This window comes from Stegodyphus dumicola, chromosome 4, assembly GCF_044657685.1.
Source record: "Stegodyphus dumicola isolate Sdum_Otavi_A_Nest chromosome 4, ASM4465768v1".
NCBI classification, from domain to species: Eukaryota; Metazoa; Arthropoda; class Arachnida; order Araneae; family Eresidae; genus Stegodyphus; species Stegodyphus dumicola.
In genome coordinates this window covers 3,042,101-3,068,394 of record NC_140771.1, presented here as the reverse complement: position 1 = coordinate 3,068,394, position 26,294 = coordinate 3,042,101, and the positions used below count along the sequence as shown (strand labels likewise).

Here is a 26,294-nt window from a genome sequence, read left to right as displayed (position 1 = left end):
CGCACGGATTTGCTCGCGAAAGTTTTCTCTCCTAACAGTTGTGATCGAAGTCCAACTCGATTCTGTCAACTTCCTATCAAGCGAACGAGTTTTCTGGCGTGCGGTCATAGATGGCGCTCGCGCCTGCAGTGACGAATAATATTCAAGGAACACATTGTGTATCCCTTTTGCTCTGCCAGTGAAATGCGAAACTGCGGGAAAATATATTTTTATACTTTGGTGATGTTTGTTATGCGCGCGTGTATTCCCTGTGAAAAATGAAGGGTTATTCCTTTTTTTTTTTACTCCGTGCATTTTAGTTGCTGATTTATAGCTCACATTTCGGGTATTCGTGAGCTGCATAAATATATCGGTGATCTGTTTTTATTAACTTTTTCTTTATATATTTTTTTCCAGAGCGAAAGCTAAGATAGATGGCAGGGTGTAAGATAGCGTGAAAATGGTTTTTGAAAACCGAACGTTTTAACTGAGTCGGAGGGGGGGGGAATCCTTATTTTCTGTTCCTTTTGAAATCAAAAATTCTGCTAATCATTTTATCTTTCTTAATGTTAATGTCATAAATGAATTCAGTTATTACCCGCGTAACATAAAATATTAATGTACGTTATACAGATCAGCTTTTGTCATTTAAAAAATAAATTATTCTTTTCCAGCAAATTTGGAGAGAGATATACATACATGCATCCGCATACATTCGGATGTATGTATTTGTAGTTTGATTTTCGTCAAAGCCAAAATGGATCATATTTTATGACATATTCAACAAAAGAATGAAATTTCATTTTCAACTTATTTTTATTATATTGGGTAATTATTATTATTATTATTTTTTTTTTTTGAGGGGGGAAGAGTGAAGAGCAGTTAGAAAAATTCCGAAACAATTTTTGTAACTATCTGACTTTTTTTAGCATACATTTCGGGATGGAATTGATCGATGTGCGCAAGAAGCCTGTATGTTATTGCCTCTGACCACTTAGTCTGTTAACCTAACCTTTTCTGGATTTTCTTTGGAGGATTCGTCGAAGTTACACGATGTATGCCGCTTCTACTAGCCGCACTTCTAGGACTTCGGCAGCGAATTGTCTATAGCAGAGTTTCTTAAACTGTGGGTTGCGAGACCCGTAGTAGGGGGTCGCCAAAAATTTTAGCAGTTTTGATATTTCTTTAAATTATTATAGTAATTTTACAATTACTAAATATTTTTACACAATGTATCTGAAAATAGATAAAGATAAGACAATACAGACAAAGAAAAAACGAAAACGTTTCGATGCATTCTTTTTATAATATAGACGTTCATTTTACTTGCTTTGCAGGTGACGCTCTCATTTCGTCTGTTACTTATTTAAAATTTTCACATTGTTCTATGTCTTAAAATTAGAAATTAAAAGTTAATGACCTGAAACTGCAATAGTATATTACAGTAACAAGCGAAAAAATTGACGATTTCACTCACGCGTATGTTGGATTTGCGCAATGCTTATGGGGTCCCACAAAATTTTGATAATATTATTGGGGTCCAGGGGTCGCGAAAAAAATCTCAGTAATAAATAGGGGTTTCAACTGAAGAAAGTTTAAGAAGCGTAGGTCTATAGCGTAGTTAGAACTCATGTAGCACGGAATTGACAGTTGTTTCGATACAAGTTGCTTCCACAAAATGTATTCATGGACTATCTCAAGCATGTCAAACGTATTTCTTTTCCCTCTCAGATGAAGCTCGGGGTGTTTCTTTTTAAAACACTTTCTCTATATTATTTTTTTTTTTTATATGTAGCTGGATATATTAAAAAAATGCAGTAATCACTTATTAGAATTCTGTGTTGTGTAAAACTGGCAAATTAATTGGATCATTTGGTTATCATCTGCTTATTGTCATGACAGTACATGTCATAGGAAGCTCATATTTATGAGCAAAGTGTTAAATTATAGATTATTTTACCTTGAACGATTATGATGCGCTTTCTCATTTGAATCTAGAGAGTGGTAGCGGATGAATGAGTAAATCCGTTGAATACTGCTTGTGGATTTCTCCATGTGTAACTGTCAAATACGAACCAATTTCCTTTAAAAAATAAAAAAGGATCCATGAAACCACTTTTCCGTGGACCGATGGTCTTTTCATCTGTTACCCATCTCCGTTAGGCCCATAAATATCACCTTACTCTTTTTCTACGGTCAAGTACTATATTCGTTATTGTATGTGAGTAAAATTCTGAATAAAGACGTAAGCTTTTAGTGTGTATCTTAAAAAGGCTTTTATATGGTGAACACTCATGCAAGATTAATATTTCTTGTATGCGAAAGTATAGGTTTCAGTCGGTGTCATGCTCCAGCCTTTCACAGTAGTAACTATGTGGCGGTCGTAATTTTGGAAACTAGCTTTCTAGATAATTAAATAATTTCCTTCTCTCCGAGGCCGTTCTGACACCACTTTTAGTCACCCTCGTAGATACATCATTAATCTCCGAGGTGGGAAATTCTAGTAGGCTATTACAAATTCCTTATTCCTTATTATTAACAAATTCCTGGGCATTATTTATTCCCGTTATCCCCCCCCCCCATTAATGCTTACATATGCTGCAATCCTCATAATTTCGTAATGGAGTAAGACAGCTTATAATTACTGCCACCCATTCCTCCGCTACGCCAATAATGGGTGAAATGAGATTTCGGAGTTCTTTGTGATGATGGTACCTTTTGCCCTAATTGTTAGCGAATTATATGTTCTCGCTTGAATTGCTTAACAAATATAGCAGCACTATGGTACACTGCGCAAAAAAAAAGGGGGGGAGGACAGTTCTATATCTCCCATTCTACTGGGGCGATTGACGAAATTCAACTTGCGTTTTTCATGTCTCGAAAGCGTGTTTTGGGATATTTATTAGATTTATATATAGCATTGTTTAATACAGGTATTTTGACACAAAATCGGACTTTCTCTGAAATAACCTACCTTTTGTTTTCCTTCCATATTTCGGTTCTACGACTCACATTACGCCAAACTACCAAGTTTTGTAAAAATCGTACGAGTAGTTTTTAAAAAATGAGCTCTCAAAATTTTAGCTCCTCAATGTTAATTGAGTTTGGTATATATTTATTAATCTCTCTTTTTTAATTAAACTTATTTGATTCTTCCTTTCACATTTCAAAATTTAGATTCATTCCAAATAAAATTCATGCATTTCTTATGATTTATTTTTTAAATAATTTTTATAAATTTTTCAAAAAAAATTTTGTATTATAATCTGTAAAATTTTTACCATCATCTTAAAGTAGACGTATTTCTAAGCATACCTGCAAAAAATTACATTTGTTATTGAAAATTTACCAAGATATACGTGAATTTATTTATTGGCGCGTTTTAAAATTTGTCATATTTGTTGAAAGCGATAAAACATCAGATGTTGTTTAGACACTTTGCTAAAATTATTTGGAAGTAGAAACGATGCGATTTTTCCCCCGCTCATGAACAGTATAAAAAGGTAGGAATGAGGTGCTTTTTTTTCCGCTCCAGCATAATGGAAGGGAAAGGAAAGTTGGTTGCCACATTATTAAGATGTTCGCCAAGTGAATTAAATTATTCTTAGTGCAAACTGAGAAAATTGTGCCATGATAAATTTTTGAATTTCTCTCTAAATTTCGCACTAAATTTTACAAAATTTAATATCTAGGCATAATTTGAGTCGTAGAATCGAAATATGGAAAACAAAATCGGTATGTTATTTCAGAAAAAGTTCGATTTTGTGTCGAAATACCTATGTTAGAACAATGCTGTATATAAATCTAATACATATCCTAAGTCGCGCTTTCGAGACATGAAATACGCATTTTGAATTTTGTCAATCGGCCCAGTAGATCAGGAGATATAGAACTGTCCCCCCTTTTTTTTGCGCCCGCAATGTTCATATTCCCGGTGTATTTATGCATTTCCATTTGTAAAAAAATTTTCACTACTCTGTAAGCCACTATCATTACTTAATAAATTTCTAAAATTGAGCTGTTTGAATTCCCCCCCCCCTTGTGAGTTGCTTTAAAACAATTAAAATTTGGAAAACTGCTCCAGTATTTGAGTGCCAACTGGAAGCAGGTACCTTTCTACTTTTCACTCAGTTTTCTGGTGGCTTATCCTCCTTATGAATTGTTCATTGAGCTGTGCTGCTTGTATGACAGGAATGCTAGTAGAAGTATGTAGTAGTACTACTTGCTAAATAAAAACAGCAGTCTGGTTCATAAAATATTCCATCTGTTCAAAACATTTTACAAAACGTTCCTAAACGAAACTATAGAATTTTTTATGATATTCTGTTTATTTTATTTTTGTCTTTAGAAGGATATATTTTACTTGTTCTGGAATATTAATTCTAGGGGGTTAATACCTTAACTTCTCTATTTTCAATGCTTATTTGTTTGGACTTAACCCTCAGTGTTCTTTTTTCGGTATAAAACTTATTATACATCATGGGGATAAGCAGAAAAAAATTATAACCCTTCCTGAATAATTAGTTATTTTCTGAGCTTTACGGGTAAACTTATTGTGATTATAATCTAAATTCTTGGAGTTATTTCTAGAATAAGCATAATAAAAAAAAGAAAAACTGTTAGTCACCCAACTGCCGTACATGGATGAGGATTAAGAATAAAGGCTACCATGCCCCATAATTCCGTGGATCCTTTATTTAACAAATGATTGAATATCATAGTAACTTTATTCGCTTTTATTGTTGCTGAAATTATCTTGAATCTAGATTTAATCAATCAACCATGAGAGACATAATGCTCATCGAGTTATTCGTGCAGTGTCCAACATCTGTGTGACTCAGATAAAATTTATTGATGAAGATAAAGCATAAGATTGCATTGCCTTTTATCAAAATTAAAGGCATTTATATGAGAAAAGTAACTAAATAATCGAAGCATTCATAATAAAATAACATCCATGATTTGCTTACAAGAAATTAGCTTATTGGAAATCTTTAGAATGCTAATAATCATTGAGAATGAAACTGTAATGTGTTAATTTTGTTCAAATATATTCTAACAAATTTGTTTTGTTTTAGAGCTTCATGGGCCCCCGGTATCCAGGAGGTCCCCGAGGTCCGAGTGTACGAATGCCCCAACAGGTGGAGTTCAATGTAAGTTTTTATTTTGCTTATTTAAGTTGGTAAATGTTCTGCATTGATTTGTACAGTTTTGAATTTAATGTGCAAAAATAATGTTAAAAAAATTCGTGTTACGTACTAAAGGCGAATGCCCTATTTTGGAGAAAGAATGGTCGTTATGTAAACGAACTGCTGAGTAACATGTATATCTATATTTTAGACATGTGTTTTTAATTGTATCTTAAGGATAAATTTGATTATTATGTTGTTTGGTGGATTTGTATGGTATATGGGTTAAGATGGTATTCTGCCCCTTCTAAAAAAAAAAGGACACTTCTCTATCCCCCTGTTTTACTGGGCCAATAGATGAAATTCAACTTGCATTTCTTATGTCTCGAAAATGCGACTTAGGATATATATTAGATTTATATATAGCATTATTTTAACATAGGTAATTTGACACAAAATTGAACTTTTTCTGAAATGGCATACCAGTCCCCCCCCCCCCATATTTCGGTTCTACGATTTCTCAAATTAGCCAAACTGCTTAGTTTTGTAAAAGTTGCACAAGTAGTTTTTAAAAAATCAGCTCTCAAAAGTTTAGCGCCTCAATGTTAATTGAATTTGATATATATTTATTAATCTCTCTCTCTCTCTCTTCTTCTTCTTTTTTTTTTTTTTTTTTTTTTTTTTTTTTGTTAAAGCTTACTTAATTTTTCCTTTCATACTTCAAAATTTCGGTTTATAAACTTTTCAAAAAAAATTTTTTAATTATCACTCCAAAGTAGATGTATTACTAAGCATACCTGCAAAAAATTACAGATTTTTATTCACAACTTCCTTAGTGAATTTATGTTTTGGCGCGTTTTGAAATTTGGCGTATTTATTATAAACGATAATAATGAAAATGTAGTGTACGCACTTTGTTAAAATTATTTGAAAGTATGAACGATGCCTTCTCTTGGGAAGTTCACCAAGGGAATTATTCTTGGTGCAAACTGAAAAGAATTCGCGAAGATAAATTTTTTAATTTGTCCATAAATTTCTCACCAAAAATTACAAAATTTAAATCGTAGAATTGAAATATGGAAAAAAAATTGGTATGTTATTTCAGAAAAACTTCAATTTTGTGTCAAAATATCTATGTTACGACAATGCTATATATAAATCTAATATATATCCTAAATCGCACTTTTGAGATATGAAAAATGCAATTTGAATCTCGTCAATCGGCCCAGTAGAACAGAAGGTATAAAACTGTCCTTTCTTTTTGCACAGTATACATGATTGCAAATACCCAGGGGCAACAAATGTAGATGCAATTAACACCTTGTGGAGGCTTATCTCGCATGAAAATATTTGGGAAGGAGAATTCTTTAATGCAGTTTTTGTGCCTTGACACGTGGAGGGGGGGAGCAGCTTACCACTGTGCAACTTCTATGGTAACAATGTAAAGGAAAACGAGTACTCTTTAATAACCACAAAAATGAAGTTTTTGATTCAGACCGCTGATTAACTGAAACATGAATGATCCGCAAAATTTTACGGAAGGTGGGGGAATCGTGCTTCTTGCTTTCAGTGATAAATTCTTTAAAAAACTGTTCAAAACAGGGTGATTGCCTGAAACAGAGGAATGTGTCATAGCGCTTTTATAGCACCAGCGATTTTTAGAATTAAATAATGGTGGTTACAGTTATGACTATGCCTCTATGCGCTTTACGCCCACTTCTGAATGCACCTTTAAAGGCTAGGCATGGGCCATATGCCAGTGGCATTATGCGATAAGTAAGTATGTGAAACGTTCAAGAACAGACTAATTTAAATTATATAATATCATTTGATTGTAATTATTGATTAAAGAAATAATATTTTAGTTGCATGCCGGCACATGATGCTGTGCGAGCTGAGTGTGGCACGCGTGCCATAGGTTCGCCATCACTGAGTTACGCTATATTATTTACATACCGGTGACGTTCTTACACTTTTTGATGCGATGTGTCTGTCCACCTTTCACAGTATCGGTCATATCTTCTGACATCTCTGTGAAGGGTACAAATTGCATTACAGTATACCCTTGCCGAACGAGGAGGTTACTTCATTAATACATAGCGCACCCGGCAAAATTGTTTCATCAAATTTCTATGGAAAAAATTTGTTAGGTATACTTCAGTTGAGAAAGTATATGTAATTTGCAGGGATTCATACCCAGTTCGAACTAGGAGCTTTCAGTGGTCTCATCTACTAGTCCACTTGTAGGCCGACTTTTTTTAAAACTGATGGATAAAATTCCAGCGAATATGCCACAAAGGTAAAGAATACGTGCTTGGTATATTTCGATTTCGTTATTTTCGTTCACTGCTGTTGTTGAAGGGCCAGGCTGAAGACTTGGCTACCACATGTCTTTAGTTAGAAAAGCAGAAAATTCAACACACGGAAAACACTTTCTGTATATTTTTCATCAGTGCCGAAAACGAGTCAAAAAAAGGTGCAAGCTGTATACCAAGGGAATGTTTCATGTGAACAAAGGTATTTTGTTTTCTGCTGTTTTACAGGAAGATAATGTTAAAGAAGAAAATATGTATGCCACTTAATTATGTGTTTGAAATATGTTTATGTAAAAGAAAATATAAATACCTTGCAACAGCATTGGTAATATCATAGATCAGGCATGCTTAAATTGTGGCTGTTTAGCCTGTTAAATGCCGTTACAAGAAACAGTTGTTAAATTTTTAAATACAGTATAAAACAGATAATGTGCTGCGATATGATTTTTCAACAGCCAGTAATTTAATTTTTTTAATTACATGATTATTATCGTATTTCAAACAGAGCTGTAAGTTAATAATGAAAGCAATAAAGTTAAGTGATGAAAGTTTCTGACATATATGCTTAGCTTTCTATTTTTAGAGCAAGTAGTGATTTTTCAGGAAAAAAAGCAGTTCAGTCAATTGCTGCTGCAGTAATATTCCTTATATCTTACGTAATGGCAATGCCAATACCTGTAGTTGCATTTTTGCTTGTAGGGGAGGGAATCGTATTCTATAGTAGTGTTCTTACCTAGTGCATTAATAAATTATTTGATTTTTATATCAGAATTCTTACGTTAGTCATGTGGGAAGAACTAAATTATTATTTTTTGTAGATCTTGGTAAGTTGATAGTTTCTTTCAAAATAATTTTTGTGCTTTAACATCCTCACCCTGAGCTTCCACACATATACAGTCAAAAGTCTTTAATCCGGACGTCCATGATCCGGAATGATCTATAATCCGGACCTCAAAGCTACAAACTTTCTGCACATGCGTCAATACATAATCCTTTAAAGCATGCGCATAATACGTTTACGCATGTGCATTTAATGTATAACGCATGGTATAAGCTAAGCTAAAATTATCTAATTATCTATTTCAGTTAATGTTGCAGATTGCGTTGTTCCTTAATCTTCTAATTGGATCTGGCTTATTATTTTTTGCAGACTGTTAGAGCAATTCTATAAAAGTAAGCTTGAACTTTCGATTATGTCAAAAAAGAATTTCCGATTCTGGAGCTACCAAAGGATCTACAAAACGAAAGCATGTTTTGAGGTCCATCAAACAAAAAGTGGAATTGCTTCAAAAAATCGATAAAGGCATCCTTTGATTCTGTAAGAATTTTGAAATATGTTTATCAATTTCACGCTGCTCTGTGGGAGGAGGGACGGCACGTCGTGCAATGAACTAGAAGTTGATCTGTCAGCACTATCCTTATCTTCAGGGCAGATGTTTTTATTTTATTCGGCTTATAATTCCTTACTAAATGTAGTATTTCATCTCGATGTACTCCGTTTTTGATATGATTTAAATCAAATTCCTCGTTATTATAAATATCACGAATACACATCAAATAGTTTTCTGGTTACAATTTTCTAATTTCGACTATGAGTAATGTATGCTTTACGCATGCACACGTTGAAAGAACTGTTTAATAAAGTAAACAAATAAATATTAAGTTTTTTTTTTTCTTTTTTTTTGGTAAATTTTGATAGCCTTTAGATCATAATTGCTCTTTATTTCATAAATTACGGTTTCATATTTTTAATTTTATAATTTCTGCATGCCATCTTACCAGATTTAAACTGATGATCTATATTCCGGAATCACTGAAGTCCAGACGAGTCCGGATTAAAGACTTTTGACTGTATTGTTTTTTCCATCCAAAAGGTGTGCTTAACGATTAAAAGTAAAGAACTGTCTTACTGTTTCTTTCTTTTCTTTCTTTCTTTATATATATATATATATATATATATATATTATGTTATTCCTCACTCAAAGAGAAGCTTTTTGCATTATTTTTAAAATTGCTCTATCTTCCTTTGCTTTCAATATCTTTTTTTTTTTTTTTTAAATCAGTTCATGGTTCTAATGAATGGGGGCAGATAAAAGAAAAGGACTGCTTTCTATCACAGGGAGGGGAGTGTTTAACATGTCAAGAGAAATGTTTAAATTTCATATGCTATAGGTAGCACAATGATGACCTACCGATAGCTGATGTAGCCATATCCGATTCTTAAACTTCTTTTCTTGTGAGCCGTAAATAAAGTTTAAAAAAAAAAAAAAAAAAAAAAATTGTATTACTACTGTGAATTGCGAATTCTTGATAAATATATATTTTCAAATTATTATATTATGGTACACAGATATGCAGTACAGATTTTTGATCATTATTGAATGAAAATCTTAATATATATAGATAAAGATATCCGATAGATTCTGGTTTCTAATTAACATAGGTAATCGGGAGTACGTTGTAACTGTATACGCTTCTAATATTACTTATGGGAAATTTGCATTTATTAAAACCTTTTGCACCAAGGAAATTCCTTTTAGAAAGTAAGATATTCAGTTTATAAATTCAGTGTATAGTTGAAAAGCATATCCTCCCCTCTACATTTTACGTAATGATATATGTAAAAAGTATGACTGATCCCAAACGGAAATTAATTGCCAATCGGCCTGAAATTTTACTTCATTTACTTTTACTAAGAAAATTACTAATTTTTTACTAAGAAATGAAAAATAATTGTGTAATATTTCATTAAATTAATATATTGCTATGGTTTTTAATTATGTAACTTCATTTCCGAATTGTCTGATCAAAACTTCACAAAATTATTAGCCTCTTTAAACTTGAACGAATAAATGGGCCTGTGACCTAATCAATAAGCATATTCAAAAACTGTATATTGCACTGTTGTTTAGTAATTCATTATGAATACAGTTTTTGCTATCTTGTGGATTAAGCATATTATATAACCTGTGCAATGAAGTGTTTGTAAAACTTAAATTTACGCTATAAGTAACGACACCGATAAACTGAATGTTCATCAAATTTTGTAAATAGCAAATTAATTTTTTTACTACACTAAAATGTTTATCTCCATTTAGTGTTATTTTATATGTCAACAGGGCATCTAGTTTGAATTTTTCACTAGTAGATGGCAGCACTAAACATGTAATAAGCCTTGAATTTTTATAAGCCAGAGCTGTTTTACTATTTTCTTCTTTATAGATGAAATGTGGTGTGATGATATGAAAGCATTTCGAGTATGCATTCTGTAATCGTATTCAAAAAACATAATATTCTCTATCCAGGGCTGGAATTTAGTTGTGTCTGGCTGTGGTACTTCTCAATTTTTAAGAGGAATATAGATTTTAGCTGGAGTGTTAAGGAGCACTAGCACTTCTTCATTATGACACTAACCTCCGGTATGAGTAGGAATTTTTATTACTCATGTCGCGTTTATTTTAACTCTGGCTTTATATATATAGATTGAAGCTATTATTTTCCTGTAAAAAGAGTTGTATTATTTTCTTTTCTACCAAGTAGAATATTTATACCTTTAATGTTAAAAAAAAATCTTGAGACTCCCGCCCCTTTGAATAAAGTGTGCGAATGGCCTTACAGATTTTCGACTTCCATGCTTTGCAGTCAGATTTTGTTGTCCTCATCTTTATGAAATGTGCGTATTTTTATTATTTATTTAATGAAAATATTCATTAGAACTTCAGTAAGTATGGCAAAAATGCATTAAAAAGTATTAATGGCTGAGTTGTTAAGACCGCTGATAGTGGTACTTTGATTTGGGTTTTAGCTGAGTTAAGGGGCTGGTTTTCATAGTTTTCTGCAAGCGTTACATGTATATGAGTTCGTTTTCCTAAAAAAGACCCTCCACGTCCTCCAAACATGACTTTTTCTAAGAAAAGTCATGTTTGCTGTTAGGGTGGCCATCATGTGCTTTACCATGTTCAATTAATCTAACCTAGCAGTTACAACACACCTGATATTCTCTCTGCAGGCTTGTTTTAGGATTGATGTAACTAGAAAGGGAAAAAAGACATATCATTCCAGAATCTTACGTGCATAACTTTGGCAGAAGGAAAGTTCACATCTCGATTTGATGGCCATAATTAGAAAATCTCGGCTGTCAGTAGTCGCGAAAAATTTGACTGATCTTTGTATCCATATCAGTACATCTTCTGTTTAAATTTACTTTCAGTTTTGCTTCTGGATTCCCCATGTTCTCAATAATAACGTTTAATCGCAGCTCAGGGGTGTAGCTAGAGGGGGGCAAGGGGGGACATCTGTTCCCGGGTGCAGAATCCAAGGGGCGCCAAATTGATGTTACGACATTTTAGAATTCAATGTTTTCCCTTCTTGGCAAGCAGTAGAGGGCCCGAAATCTTCAGTTGCCCCTGGGCGCTGAAAACCCTAGCTACAACTCTGTCGCAGCTTTTTTGCTCTTAAACTGTATCGCCAGAAGAGCCTCAATGCTTAAGAGAAGTAATGCTACTGTTGCTTGTAAACTGCTAGAGTGGTATGAGTGTTATAAAAAATGAATTATTGTTTTTTATACCATCCTTTGAAATAATATATTATGCTAAGCAGTACATGAATTGCATTTCTGAATTCATTTGTCTGTATCAAATATCTTTTTGAATGCTTTTTTTTGGGGGGGGGTCAGTTGGAAGTGAGGTACAGGTACAAGCAGAAGTGGGTGGGGCACCAGAATTTCATTATTAAGTTGTATAGGTATAGCCCTACAGCACTAATTATGCAATTGATGGAGGACACACCAGTGGACAGATCCAAGAGTCTCCTGACAGCTGTCCACTCGAATGGACTTTCAGCTCATCAGCATTTTGGGTACCTCCATACCATACAGACACTGTACACTTACAAGCATCTGTGCATTTTCTGGGATTCGATCCTGCGCCGCTGGCGATGAGGCAACCAGCATCAAGGGGGGTAGACAAAAGGTAGTAAAACCTATGTATTTGAGACAGTTTTATATTTTACTATAATGCTCCTTTATAAAAAAATTTATAATGTGGAGAATTAGTTTATGCGATATGAATGATAAGAGAATGAAGAGAATTACTTAAAAGATTATCATTAATTGTAAGTTTGTTATTCATGATAGCACTTGGACGATCGGTTTTTTAAATTTTTTTTTAAAATAAAAGCATTGATGTTTACTGCTAAACATGTGCACTTGAAGCTGTAGTACTATGCACCAGTGCTCAGTCGAAAAAAAATATAAGTGGGGCTCAAATAGGATTTTCTGCATCTTCGAAGGGACGGCAAGAAATTACCATTTGTGAAGTTGCGACCGAAGACCAGACATTCTGCTGTTATTTTTATTTTTTTCAATAAAAGAGAATTTCAGATCGTTGACAATTTTTATGAGTTGGCACTGAAAAATTTCGTTTTTCCAATTTGCTTTTAAATCATCATTATATGCTATCCCTAGAAATTTAAGTGGTATATTTTATATTTCATTCCTTTGCGTTGGTTCCTCCCCCATTAAGCCCCCCCAAAAAAAGGATTCAGCAGTGGTGTTGTATATGAGAACGATATTGATAAGTAACAGCCGCTATTTTCAACGCATCTACAGTTTTAAATCTTAAATGAACTTTTTATGGGCTAAGCTCAAATATGCTCACGTCTTCCCTTCTTATCTGATAAAGCGTGGGAAATCTTGCTATTTTAACATAGGAGGTGGATAAAAAAATCCTTATTTGCCGTGGCATGCATGCAAAAGAATAATGACAGTCTCTTCCCTTCGTAATGTTATCTCTTATGTATCTTTTTCATTGTGGTCGGTAGTCAGTTTTGCTCTAGTGTATATATCTCTGTCGACACCACTGGCAAGGAAGGTCTTCTATCCTTTAAAACTTCAGAAAATATGCAAGTGATTCTAGGTAAAGTTATTGAATCCGAAGGTTTTGATCGCCAAAGGCAGACAATATTTCGCATTTTGAAGTATTCTGCTGTTCCTTAAATTTTTGCCCATATTCGGGTGGAAACATATGTTATTCAAAGTTTGATGGCTCTAGGTACCATTGTTTTATCACAATGTGAGAAACATACATACATTTATGCAGATTCTTCATTATTTAATTTCTTTCAATATAATACAGGGCTTTATTAGGTGGCAACAATTTAAAAAGTGATTCGCCATTTATAGTAAATCAACGCAAAATGCCAAAACAAAATTAATAGCCCTTCTGGGCAAATTGTCCCTTTGGGCTAATACCGTATTTATGCAAATCTAATGCGCATCGTTTTTGGCCAAATGTAGTATTCAAAATTGGGGTGCGCATTAGATTCGAGTGCAAAGTTTGCCGATGACGTCAACCAACTTTCTCGACTACATTTATCGTTGACACATTATTGCATAGAGGATACAAACTGCAGAGTACGTAGTCACAAAATGGAGGGCAAACAGAGAAGAATGTCATATGACTTTCAAACGTAAAGTAATTCTTTATGCTGAAAAAAAATGGCAATAGAAAGGCAGGGAGAGAGTTCAACGTAGCTGAGAGCAATGTTCGCTTGTGGCGGCAACAGAAATTGGCACTGTTTGCAACTAAAGCTAGTAGAAAGAAATTCACTGGCCCTCGCAAAGGAAGACACCCTAAAATTGAAGAAAAAGTTTTGGAATTTGTACGTGAAAGGAGGAAGAATGGACAACCTGTGACTAGTGACACCATAAGAAATAAAGCAAAAGAGGAGGCTGAAGTTCTTGGAATACTGAAACAAGAGTTTAAGGCTAGCCGTGGATGGGTGGATCGGTTTATGAAGCGGATGGGTTTATCTCTAAGACGCCATACAACAATATGGCAAAAGCTTCCTGCAGATTTTGAGGGAAAACTATTAACATTTCAGCGGTATGTCATCACACTTTGGAAGGAAAAGAATTTTTCAGTGGGGCAAATTGGCAACGCTGACGAGACGGCAATTTGGTTTGATATGCCTCGTAACTACACCATTACGGAGAAGGGACTAAGGAAGTTATCATCAAAACTTCGGGATGTGAAAAACAACGCGTAACAGTGATGCTGGCAATAACAGCAGACGGGTGCAAACTTCCCCCTTTCTTAATCTTCAAACGGAAGACATGCCCTAAAACCCCTAAGAATGAAAAGCTGTTCCCAGATGATGTCCTGATTGGAAACCAAGAGAAGGGGTGGATGACGGAATCATTAATGCTTGATTGGCTCCGAAATGTATGGAAACGCCGTCCCGGTGGGCTCTCTAATCCACCATCAATGCTTTGTCTAGACGCATTTCGTGGTCATCTCACCGACGACGTAAAAAAGAAGATGCACAGCCTAGGCAGTGATCTTGTTATCATTCCTGGAGGGATGACGTCTGTGTTACAACCCCCGGACGTTAGTATAAATAAACCTTTTTAAGGGGTACGTTCAGGCGGAGTACGAAAAATGGTTTTGTGAGCCAAACTGTGTATTGACCCCGACAGGAAAAATTAAGCGTGCTGCCCCGCACATTGTTGCACACTGGGTTTCTGCTGCCTGGAAAAGCATCGAAGCACCAATGATTGTGAAATCTTTCAAGAAATGCTGCATTTCAAATTCATTGAATGGCAGTGACGATGACGTGCTCTGGAACACCGAGGATGACGAGGACGAGGAAAGAAGAAATGAATCTGCTTCTGATGAAGAGAGCTGCGAGGATTCCAGTGATGAAAACATTAGTGAATAAAGACATTTACTATTAATCACTGATTGTAGAAACTGTTAGCTAGATAGAAATGTTACGATTTATTTCATATTCATATTTTACGATAGGTACCGTATATACGGTAGTGCTAATTAACAATGATTGTTTCACATGACAATAGCCCACTAATAGGTTAATTCTATGTTCTGCTACTTTATGTATAAATCCATTGTTGTATAAAATATGGTATCTAAATTTAAATAAAATTGTCATACCATTAATTGATAGTTTATATACAAATCCATTGTTGTATAAAATAAGATTCAATAAATTCCTCATATCATTGATGCTCATTACATTTGCCGATAAACATTTTTTTTATTATTTAAAAAACAATTTGAAAATGGGGATGCGCATTAGATTCACATAAATACGGTATGTAAGCAGGGTACTCAGAACTGCAATTAGTTGAAATTCTTAAACCGGTATTTTTTTTTTCCATTAGTAGTTGTTGTAAAATGCATTATTGCTTTCATCTTAGAATTACTTCTTCACTGTGCCATATTTGTGCTATAGCATTATGCTCAGTGAATGTGTTGATTGTCATATGAACAGGTTTTTGCACAGTGCAACTAACTATGACTGTAGTTTGAGGCATCTTCCTCGAAGATGATTTTTTAGAATCATGCAGTGCAGTTCGAGCTGCATTTTTCAAATTCCTCCTTTTTTATTTAGCCTAATAAGCAATGTATTGTATTGGGGAAGGAATGTGTATCATCTTCATGTAGTAATATAAAAGTGTGAGAAAATGCAGATACATTGTCAACCATAAATGGTAAATACATAATTTTATTTTCACAATGGAATTTCTGTGGCTGTCTTGGTAAATTTTTGAGATATCGCCAAGCTGACAATGATTTTGGCTGCCAAATTTGGTGAGAAAAGTTGCCAAACTAGGCGATTGTTTGCTCCGGTCTTTTTACAATTCTGATTGATCCCTGTATGTGATTGGAACCATATCCAGCCCTTGTACGTAACTTTAATTGTATATGCTTTTCAGTAATTTCGAGAAAGAGAAGAAAGATTTCTCGATGGCCGCGGGAAACTGTATTGAAGAGAGAGCATCGTTTTTCAGTTTCTCAGTTCAGAGTATTCAGTATAGAGTATTGAGATACATCCGTGTGAGCTTCGCTCTTTTGATATGCTTTGCGTTTAACGTTCTTAGTAATTTGAAGTGCATGTACTGATTATGCTCTGTGATACTGAGAAGAGCTGTACGAGTATTTTTCTGAAAAGTTCTAGAACTGTAAAGTGTTTCTTTCAGTAGAATAAATTTTTTCAAGCTATCATCGGTTCTGTGTGCATTCAGTCTTACCAACCTGTACGCACTCAACAGTATTATGTATATTGTCTTCATTATTTAATAATAGAAAGTTGGGTATCTTAGTTATAAGTTTTTTCAGTTGTAACCCATAAATTTAAATTCATTTTGGATCTTTTAAATCTCTCATGGTCAACGCACGGTCCATGGGCCTCATGCAGTCCATTGAGCAGTTTGCTGAATTTTGGAAGTTAATGCCTGAAACATTCTATACTGCAAAAAAAGGGTTCTGGTGCTGTTCATGTACCAAGACATTTTGCATCTGCATATATTTGCAAAATCTCCTATTCTAAAATGAAATATGTGAAGACCTGGTATAGAAAACACCTTGGTAATTCCAAACTTGATGATGGATTAAAAGTAACGTATTGCAATTATAAACTTGATTAGTAAAAAATAGTAAGAAGTTCGCCTCACTCTCAAAAAGCATATTAATTTTTAAATAAGCACTTGCAATATAGTAAGATTTATTTTTTATGTTATATTATTTGGTATGTATGCTGTAGCAAACGTATGCTCTTCGTCAGAAAGAGGGGGAGGGTAAAAAGAGCAGTTGGGTCTGGTTGATTTAGATGTATCTGTACTTATTTATAGTTCCTGGACTAAAACTCATTGTTTTAATCTTATAATCTCAAAGACTAGGTCTATAAATTAACAAGGAGTTAAGGAGGCTTTAAATGTTTTTCATTCCTTCTAAATTTAGGGTAAATGTTAGGATGCCTGGTTATTTGGTGCAAAATACTACAGTACATTTCCTAAGTTGTAGGAGTATTACTTAAGCTTTGATAAAACGTCATAATGTTGTGGTTAAAAGCCATATTCTTTAGGTCATAAATTTTTACTCCCACTAAGAAAATATAGCCTATTTTTCATTATGATTCTAAACCTATCCTCTGCTCTCGGTGCCGGTAAAAATACATCAACTGTCATTCCGTTCGTCTCTCATTTGCCGTTGCCACTGGAGTGGTATTAATGGCTCTGCCGTGACAACGGCAGCCCGCGAACGGATATAAATTGCGTGGACTCTGTGACAGATTGTACAAAATTCGCGAAGAATCTTTGGGTTCGTTGGATCGTTCACGTGTGAAATGGAGAAAAGGGGATAAAGGTGCACTCCCCTTTCATTTTGCGCAACTATGTGGCACATTTTAGCAATAGAAAATAAGGTTACGAGTATGACAGTCGGGTGAATTTTTATGTCCAGCACGTTAGGCTGCAGAAAATGGATATTTTTCCTCTTGTAGAATATTTATATCCAGTATTTTAAATGTAGTATTTTGTTGCAGTTTTCTTAATTATTGCCGTTATGCATCATTTTTCTAATACATTTGTTAATTATTATGTGAAATTTCAATAATTGTGGCAACGACAAATGCGAACCTTGACTTTTTTGCATAATGCAATTTTTGGATGCTATTCGACCAGTTGTTATCAGAATAAACCACTTGCGCTAAAAAGACGTATTACGCACGTCGAGATGCTTTTGTCTCAAACCGCGCGCAAAAATAAAAATAACGTGGTGCACACGTCGCCTAACAACGAGATAGTTTATTTCTCGAGTTACGGCTCTGGATTGCACTCGCAGACGCGGAGTGGCGTAAATGAGACACTTTACCGCTTGTTATATTGTAGCGCATGGCACCGCAACCGTGGAAGTGTAGTCGTAGCGCAAGTGGTTAAAACTATTTTCAATTCGTGTAATCGAAAATGTTGAATCTTATCTAATTATAAATAAAAGATAGTTGATATCGATTCATAAAATAGTTAAAAACTCAGAAAATTATTTTTTAGAATTCGAATTTAACTATCGCTTTTTAAGGTTACCAATTTAACTGCTAATTTGTGCCTATTTCACAGAAATTTAATTTTAATACATTGATTCTATGAGATCATAGGTATGAATAAAATATTTTGGAAAAAGATTTTAAATAAACGTATGTAATTTTTATTTTTGTAATTGGCAGAACCTGGGTTTAATTATAAATTACTAGTTTTCCCGATACAGACTGGCTTCCTTGTAGCCAAACGAGTAAGGCTGCTGAACACTGATAATTCAAAATCCAGTGAATTGGCAGGCCGACTTTCTTCGGATGTATAACATGAATTACAAGCCAGTTGCCTATAGTCCTCCACAAGACGGCTTCATCCCCTTATCAGATAATCGTCTCGAGTTTCGCCATAATTGAATGAACACACAAACTGTCATGCAGAAGAGTTTATTCATTCTGTGAATCGCATGCAGGCTAATGCTGTTTCTAAACTTCGTTGGATTAATACATTTCTTTAGGACGATCCTAGGCGCCTAAGAGGGGCGGATTTGTCGGAAAACTCCTCTGTGGCAGCTATAATGTGATTATCATTAGCATTACGGTATACAAACACCCAAAATTTGCTCATGACCTTTTTCTTCTGACTTTAGCCGATCGCTCCATGCCATTTCGCGAACTGGCTTACCAAACTCCGAAATGAAGAAAAGATCGGACATTGATCGGAACTGCCCGACTTCGGGCTTTGGCCGCAACATATATACCTGTATATATATATATATATATATATATATATATATATATATATACATATATACCTGTATATATATATATATATATATATATATATATATATATATAATGTTCACATGTTATGTCGGAGTTAAAATTGTCATGTATATGGAAATGTTTCGAAATAGCTTAAAGCATTAGGATGGAGGGGAAAGCAAAAATTTATTGTTAATTATATGCGTACACCAAATTATTTCTTATTACTTAAATTTCTTTCCTTCAAAATGATTTCTAGATTTTATCAGTATTTTTAATACCTGAAAATTCATTTAAAGATTTATTTAATATTATTATAATTAAAAAGATCTCTTTGTTGTAAAACCGAAATCTAATTTATGTTGGTAATAGCGAATATAATTCGATAGTTTGAAATCGAAGCACGGGTGTAAGGAGGATTTTTAAAAAGAAATATAATAAGTGCACACTGGACTAGAAATAATAAACCGTAATTTAGCAGGCACACTAATCGAAAAAGGTAAGCCATCCCTAGCGTAGTAGAAGGGTTGTCTTCCTAAAAGGCTTTTTGCCGGAAATTGTCTTATGTTTGCGTAATTTGTATAGAAAATTCCGAGCAGCGAGTCTTTTCGTTGAGAAATTACTTTGCAATGTAAATTTTTTTAAAGGGTTTTTAAGATATTATTGCTCTAGAAATTGATGAAAAGAAATTTTTAGCGCCCTAGTTCTTCTTTATTTAACAAAATCACAGTATTCGTCTTGTAAAAAAAAAGTTTTTTTTTTTTTTTTTTTTTTTTTTTAACGAATACCTAAATTGCGATGTTAAAAAGATGTATATTTTACTTATCAAATGGTTCATTTTTTCACCTGAGTAAACATTTAAAATACCCATTCCCAAAATGTTTCGCTTCACTAATCCCGTGTATCATTAAAAACAGAAATGATGCTAGTGATAAATAATGTCTTATTATTATGAAACTAAGCGTTCCTTTATGTATGTGTCAGTTTAATTTGTGAAACTAATGGTGATATTTATTAAACTATTTATTATATTATGGAGCTAACAAGCTTTTTTTTAATTGCTTATAATCTAAATTGTCTATACTGCGTAAATAAACAAATGTTTAAATTAAGATTAAAGTTGTTTTGTTCAAAGTATTAGAATATTTATGCTAAAAAAAGCGTTTTTCACCTAATACATTACACAAAATCTAATAAAGTTTGAAAAATGCGTGTATTGTAATGATAACGTTTTAACATGAAACTTTAAAAGGGTGGGAAACTTTATTTAACATTTCAGTACTTAGGGTTCTAAATGAATATTGTAGCTCAGAACATTTATATAATTTTCAAATAAAATTTCGTTGCTTAGTAATTTCTTTTAAAATTTTTAATTTTTCATTAACTTCTCTATATTTCAACTAGGATCTGCATGGTTTATTGCCGGAACTTAGCATCAGCATGACTGATTCAAGTTGAATCAGTGAGTGAACACGTTTAAATGGGGGATGAGCAGTTTTTATTTATTTTTTATTATTTTATCTTTTTTATTATTTATGTGATTATTAGCTCTGGATCCATCATTTGAGAAGTGATTCTAGATATTTCTGCAAAAGAAAATAGTAAAATTTATAAGTAAAATTACGTTTTATTTATTACACTTCAGAAATTAAATTACGCTTCATTTATAATATTTCTTCATCGATAATACTTGTCAATACGTTCCCGTTTTAGGTGAAATCTAGCAAAAGCATTGTTTACTTTTTGGAAAATGTTTTTACCCGTTTTGTGTCTTCAATGATGGGAAAGCAAACAATTCTTCCGTACAATTGAAGTTGGCGTCAACTCCATGGTTAAAATATAGCCAGTTGAGCGATAGCAGTTGTGTCTTTGCTGAGAGCTTAGGAGCAATGGAAAATGCATCAAATGTTAATGCGATATTTTTAATTCCTTCTAACTGCATTCCTTCACAGCCGAAACAGTTTCTAAACACATCAAACCAATGTGTTTTTCTTTTTGCATTGCGAACAAATAATCGTAAATAATAATCTATAATAATCTTGACAAATAATCTGTAAAAATAAGAATTTTTACATACTTATTCATTACAACTACGAGTGTGTATTATTCAAATATAGGCATTAAGGATTCAATTATATTTGCTTCGCGAGCCGCAGAAAACGGGATGCGGTGGCAGATTTTGCACATCCATGGATTAGAGAGCTTCGATAAAGGTTTGTAGGCAACAATTATTATTGGTCATAATAACTACAACTACTTCTACTAGATAATAACTACTACTTTCACTTCACCTTTAGTTTCAGTTTAGTTTCTAAGGTTATCATGCCTGAAATCAGTAAGGAGTTAGTGAGCGCTACAAAAAATAATAAAGATGTTATATATGAAAAAAATTGATTCTTGCTTTTGCGTTTTGCCTTTTAAATTATTATAAAAAGAACTTAGCAAGCAACTACAGGTTAAATTCTTTCTTATTCATTGACAAGATGTTTTTGAACCGTAAACACAAAACCAGGTATCATAAATGAAGATTTCGTTAAATGGAAAGATGGAGACATTGTTTAAAGCGGTCATGGATGTGATTGCTTTCAGCGAAGATGTAGTGTTTGCAAATGCCACTGAAATAAACGGAGATGAGGAATTTAGTAGAAGCTAGTTCCGAAACCTTCCGCGGCAGGTATTTTATTTCCCATCTACCACTCGAAAGAGGCACCACCTTGGGGATGTGTTTCTCTAGGAGTTGCAGGCTTCCCCGAGAGAAATTTTATATTTATATGCAGATATAGACAAGCGAATAACATTTTATGAAAGACTTTTAACCAAATTATGTGAGGATGATCATGAACTTTTCAAACAAAATATTGAGGTTATGTTCATGCCGAACGTTTGTTCTGATCGCCATAATTACTGTAAAGGCCTTATTTTCGCGAGCCCGTCGTAATCGCGAAAATTTAAGCCTCTCGAAGTACTTTTTTTTCCACCTCAATAATAATAAAAAATCAGCAATTTTTCACTTACCCAAAATTTAATGTTTTATTGCACAGTTAAAAGTTTTTCTTGACAACTTTCTTTCTTATAACTATTTTTTGAATAATATACAACTATATTTCTCGAATATAAAACAATAAAAATAGAAGGCAGCTCATTGGCTTAGAATACTAATTATACCAGCTTCTTTGAAGCTATTCAAAAGTATCTTATGTTTGGCTTCAATACCGTTAAATACGCGCACAAGCCAAGAAGCGTGAATCGGTTTTAGTCGTACTATTCTCAAGTCCACAGATTCTTTTTTCTCTAGAAATTGAAGTTCGTTAGAATACCACTCAATAAACTCATTGAGCAAACGCTTGAATTCGCCGTTTAGAAGGGAACGGGGGGAAGGACGAACTTTTCGTGCAAAAGGAAGTTTCTTAAAATGCTTTATGCAAAAGATGTACTTTTGGAATTTTTCAACTTTCTCAACTTTACTTAGGCACTTTTGAAACTTTTCAACTTTCGGTTCTGTTCGTATAAAATTCGCGAAATCACCGATATATTCATTTTCGCGAAAATAAGGGCATTTGCAGTATGTTTGCCGGAGCGATTTGAATCCGTAAGCTATTTATGTTAACTCATCACAAGTAACAAATTGGGCGCAGCATTCTTTGAGTTGCTGTCAGTGAGAATCATTATCGTGTCGCATAAATACGATTGCGGCTTCGAATTCATTATGATGTTAAAGTTTATTTCCAGTTGGACGGTACACCACTGCATTGTGTTGTGACGTCGTGGATGCTTCAGTGAAAACGGAATCAACACTGGTATTGGTGATGCATCACTTTAATTACAGCACATACCACAGATACAACATTTAATTAATACATTTAGAAAACTTGAGTACATATCTGAGTTGGTGACACGATCAGAGACGTTAAAGAAGATAGCACTCGTCATTACTGGACAAATTTAGTCTCCACACCTCAGCTCGCTGGCGGAGCTTCCCAGCACTCTCTCTTCTCTGACAGGCGTTTGACCAGAAGGTCTCTTCTCTTTACGCATGCATATTACTCAGTTAAGTCGTTGCCATTCACAGTTCTTTAAATAGGCGTTAAAATGAATTACAGTCCTCGTAGTGTGAGGAGATCGCTAACGAAGTTCTCTAGTCGAGAGCATCATAGGTCTTTCTAGAGAGTTCAGGAGCGTTCGTTACAGTGTTTTGCGTCAGAAAATGGTTCCGTGGCTCACAAAACGCATAAGCATTTATCTCTGGACCTAAATCCGCTCGATTTCATGTTGTGGAGTGCCCCTAGATGTATTATATACAATTACGAATCCTACAACGCTGATAAATTGATAAACAGAAGCGAGGCAATAGTTACTGAATTTCCGTCATTTAAGACTGTAAAGCTTGTAGAGGGTTGTTTTGTAGAGTATGAAAATGTCTCGGACAATATGCACAATATCTTGAATATTTTATCTAAAATTTCATATCTCGTGTTTCATTATTACATGCTTATTACTTTTCCATAAAGAATCGTTACTGTTCTGATTTAATAATAAGGTTCTGATTTAATAATAAGGTTCTGATTTAATAATAAGTTCTGATTTAATAATAACAATTTGTGTAAATTACTACGTCATAAGAAAAAAGATCCTTCTTTTATTGAAAGGAATATTATATTTTAGCAACGTAAGTCAGGTTATTTTTCAAAAACTGTTGCAGGTAAAGAAAAGATGGAAAAAGATATGCATGTATGTGCGAGCTGTTGATGAAAAAGCAATTGACGGTTAAGTGTTTTATTAATAAAGCATTGTCGACGAGGGGGGGGAATCACCTGTAATAGCAATATCGATTTTTTTCTCCCCTCTCCTTAAAATTGGTCAGTTTTGATGCTGAAGCCCCGATGTAGATTGGTAGCAGAATAACATCAAAGTGTTTCCTTCTTGCAGTGCGTTGGCAATTGGTCGAGATAAAAAAAATTGATCTGTGAGTGTCGTAACAATGTGCAAGCGCACGCAGCTGCAGGAATAATGGAATTTATGCAGTGAAAAATTAGCAGTTGTGCCATACCCTCCATGTTCACGTGATTGGGGCTCGGGAAACTTTACTAAAAAACAGTTTAAGCGTACGCGAATGTGAATAAAATTTTCGAATGAGAAGGGGAGGGAAAGATGGATTCATTTTTATTTATTTTCGTTCCTAAGTGTATTTCAAATCTTTTTGTATGCCCCTCATAATTACTCGAAGACTAAAGTGGCCACATTCCCAAGGAAACATATTCGACGTAAGAAGTTTTTGTCTGTATTAATAGAGATATGTCATCGGAATTCTAATGATTAGATCTCCGCTATATTTTTTGGCAAAACCATTTTGATAATTAACTACACAAATTTCAGATGAAAGTTTAGCCTGGTTTATCTGTAGCAGAAGCGTAGATCCTAGTATGATCGAATGAAGCGAATTAAGGTATTCTGCCTCGCCGGCCGATCACACATCTATTTCATATTAATGATTGTAAAAGTAATATTAATTTTGTTCCTGTTGGTAATTTTCTGTATCTCTCCCGATTTATTGTGCGCGGATTTCGCCTTCATTCCTGGATACGTAGAACCCTCGTGAATCTGTTTTCATGAGCCTTGAGATAACATTTATAGTTCCTTCTTTCGTAACTGTCAGCGTTCGAAAGGGCGTAGGAGAAGGATTGCGGCGCATCATAAACGAAATGGCTTGAGCTGTTATATACATAAAACATGGCGCATATCCATCTATTTATCTGTCCACATAATATACGACAGAAATAATTTGCGACGCACAAAAGACGAGCGGTTCGATATTTAATTTAACTAATAAACGCCCCGGATGATATTTCGGCAAAGAATGTACTAGTGCGTGAGGGAAGGGGGTGAGCAGGAAATCGTCGAGCAAGGGGAAGGAAATTTATGAGCAAATTAAAATTAAAGCGAAATATTCGCTCCAATTTACCGAAGAGCAGAAAATGCAGTAAAGGTTAAGGAAAGGGGGTGGGAGAAAATAGCAAGAAGACAAAACAGAAACGTTAAAAGCGTATCGAAGTATAAATGACGGCAATAACTGGTTTTGAAAGGGAAAATTGGGCGGTATCGTTTTTATAAGGAGACACGCGTAACGAGCAGTTCAGTAATTTAACTTTACGCGGATGAAAGGGGTGGTAATACCTGCTGGGGTGGATGGGCTAGAATGGATAAATATTTGACTGATGAAAAAGATTATTAACAGAGGGAAAGAATGAGCTGCGTCCCTCCCTTCCCTGTGATCGATCGAAAACCGTATATGTTAAATAAACGGCTTGCTTCTTCAGCAAAGGAAGGACCATCCGCCTGATGGATCGGTTTAGATTTCTGTTTTCAGTACGTTAGATAAATGGAATGTTATATTCTGCTACTTATCCGGAACCTTTAATATTTATTGAACCTTAAATATTAATGAGGAAAGAATATGGCGATCGAAAATTGTTATTTCTTTAAAATACTGTACGAAAAACCCAGGCGAATGCTGAGGGATTCATTTCCAGTAGAATCGTCGTTAAATATGTTATAAAAAAATTAATCATTGTATTGGGTCAGTCCATAAATTCGTGCGCATTTTTTGGTAAATTTTTAAATAATATAAAAAAACGCAATTTAACATTTTAATCAATTATATATTTTCCTCCATTATCTACAATGTCTCGCCATCTTACAGGCAGCTTTTTTATGCCATTGCTGTAAGAAAGACTGGTTTTGAGGCAAAAAAACTTGAAAGTTCATTGTGTACATCCTGTTAAGAATTTAATTTTTTTTTCCCAGTAAAAAATTTTGTAAGGCACAAAATAAGTGAAAATCACTTGGAGCAATATCTGGGGGCTAAGCAGATATTGCCCCCAAGTGATTATTGGCATAAGCTCTCCCAATTAAATTCACTCATTTTTTGCAGCGTTGTTCGAGCCGTATGCGGTCTAGCGTTATCATGATGAAACAACACTTTCTTGATATTCACCCATTGTGGGCGTTTTTTGATCCATTCTGAGTTTAGACGGCAAAGTTGTTCACTATAAACTTCTGAATAAATCTTTGATTTGGTTCTAACAGTTCAAAACGTCCTGAACGGGGTTCATCATCCATGCTGCTTTTTCCAACTTTAAATTTTTAAACTATTTATGGGCAGTCCTTACACTAATAGTGTGTTCACCATGTACACTATTTATTTTTATCGCTGCAAACCTGGCAGATTCACCACACCGAAAATAAAAAATGTAGCACAGCACGTTTGTACTGGTTATTTATA

At 34.2% G+C, this 26,294-nt stretch overlaps 1 protein-coding gene across 4 annotated transcripts in view; it reads left to right on the top strand.

Annotated features, from left to right (window-relative positions):
- The window catches only part of LOC118201102 (single-stranded DNA-binding protein 3-like), a 231,722-nt gene that overhangs the window by 116,324 nt on the left and 89,104 nt on the right, over positions 1–26,294 (top strand). For all 4 annotated transcript variants that reach the window (XM_085814470.1, XM_085814469.1, XM_085814471.1 and 1 more), the window contains exon 8: positions 5,058–5,132. In XM_085814470.1, coding sequence (XP_085670596.1) covers positions 5,058–5,132 — 75 coding nt within the window. The remainder of the gene's footprint in view (positions 1–5,057; positions 5,133–26,294) is intronic.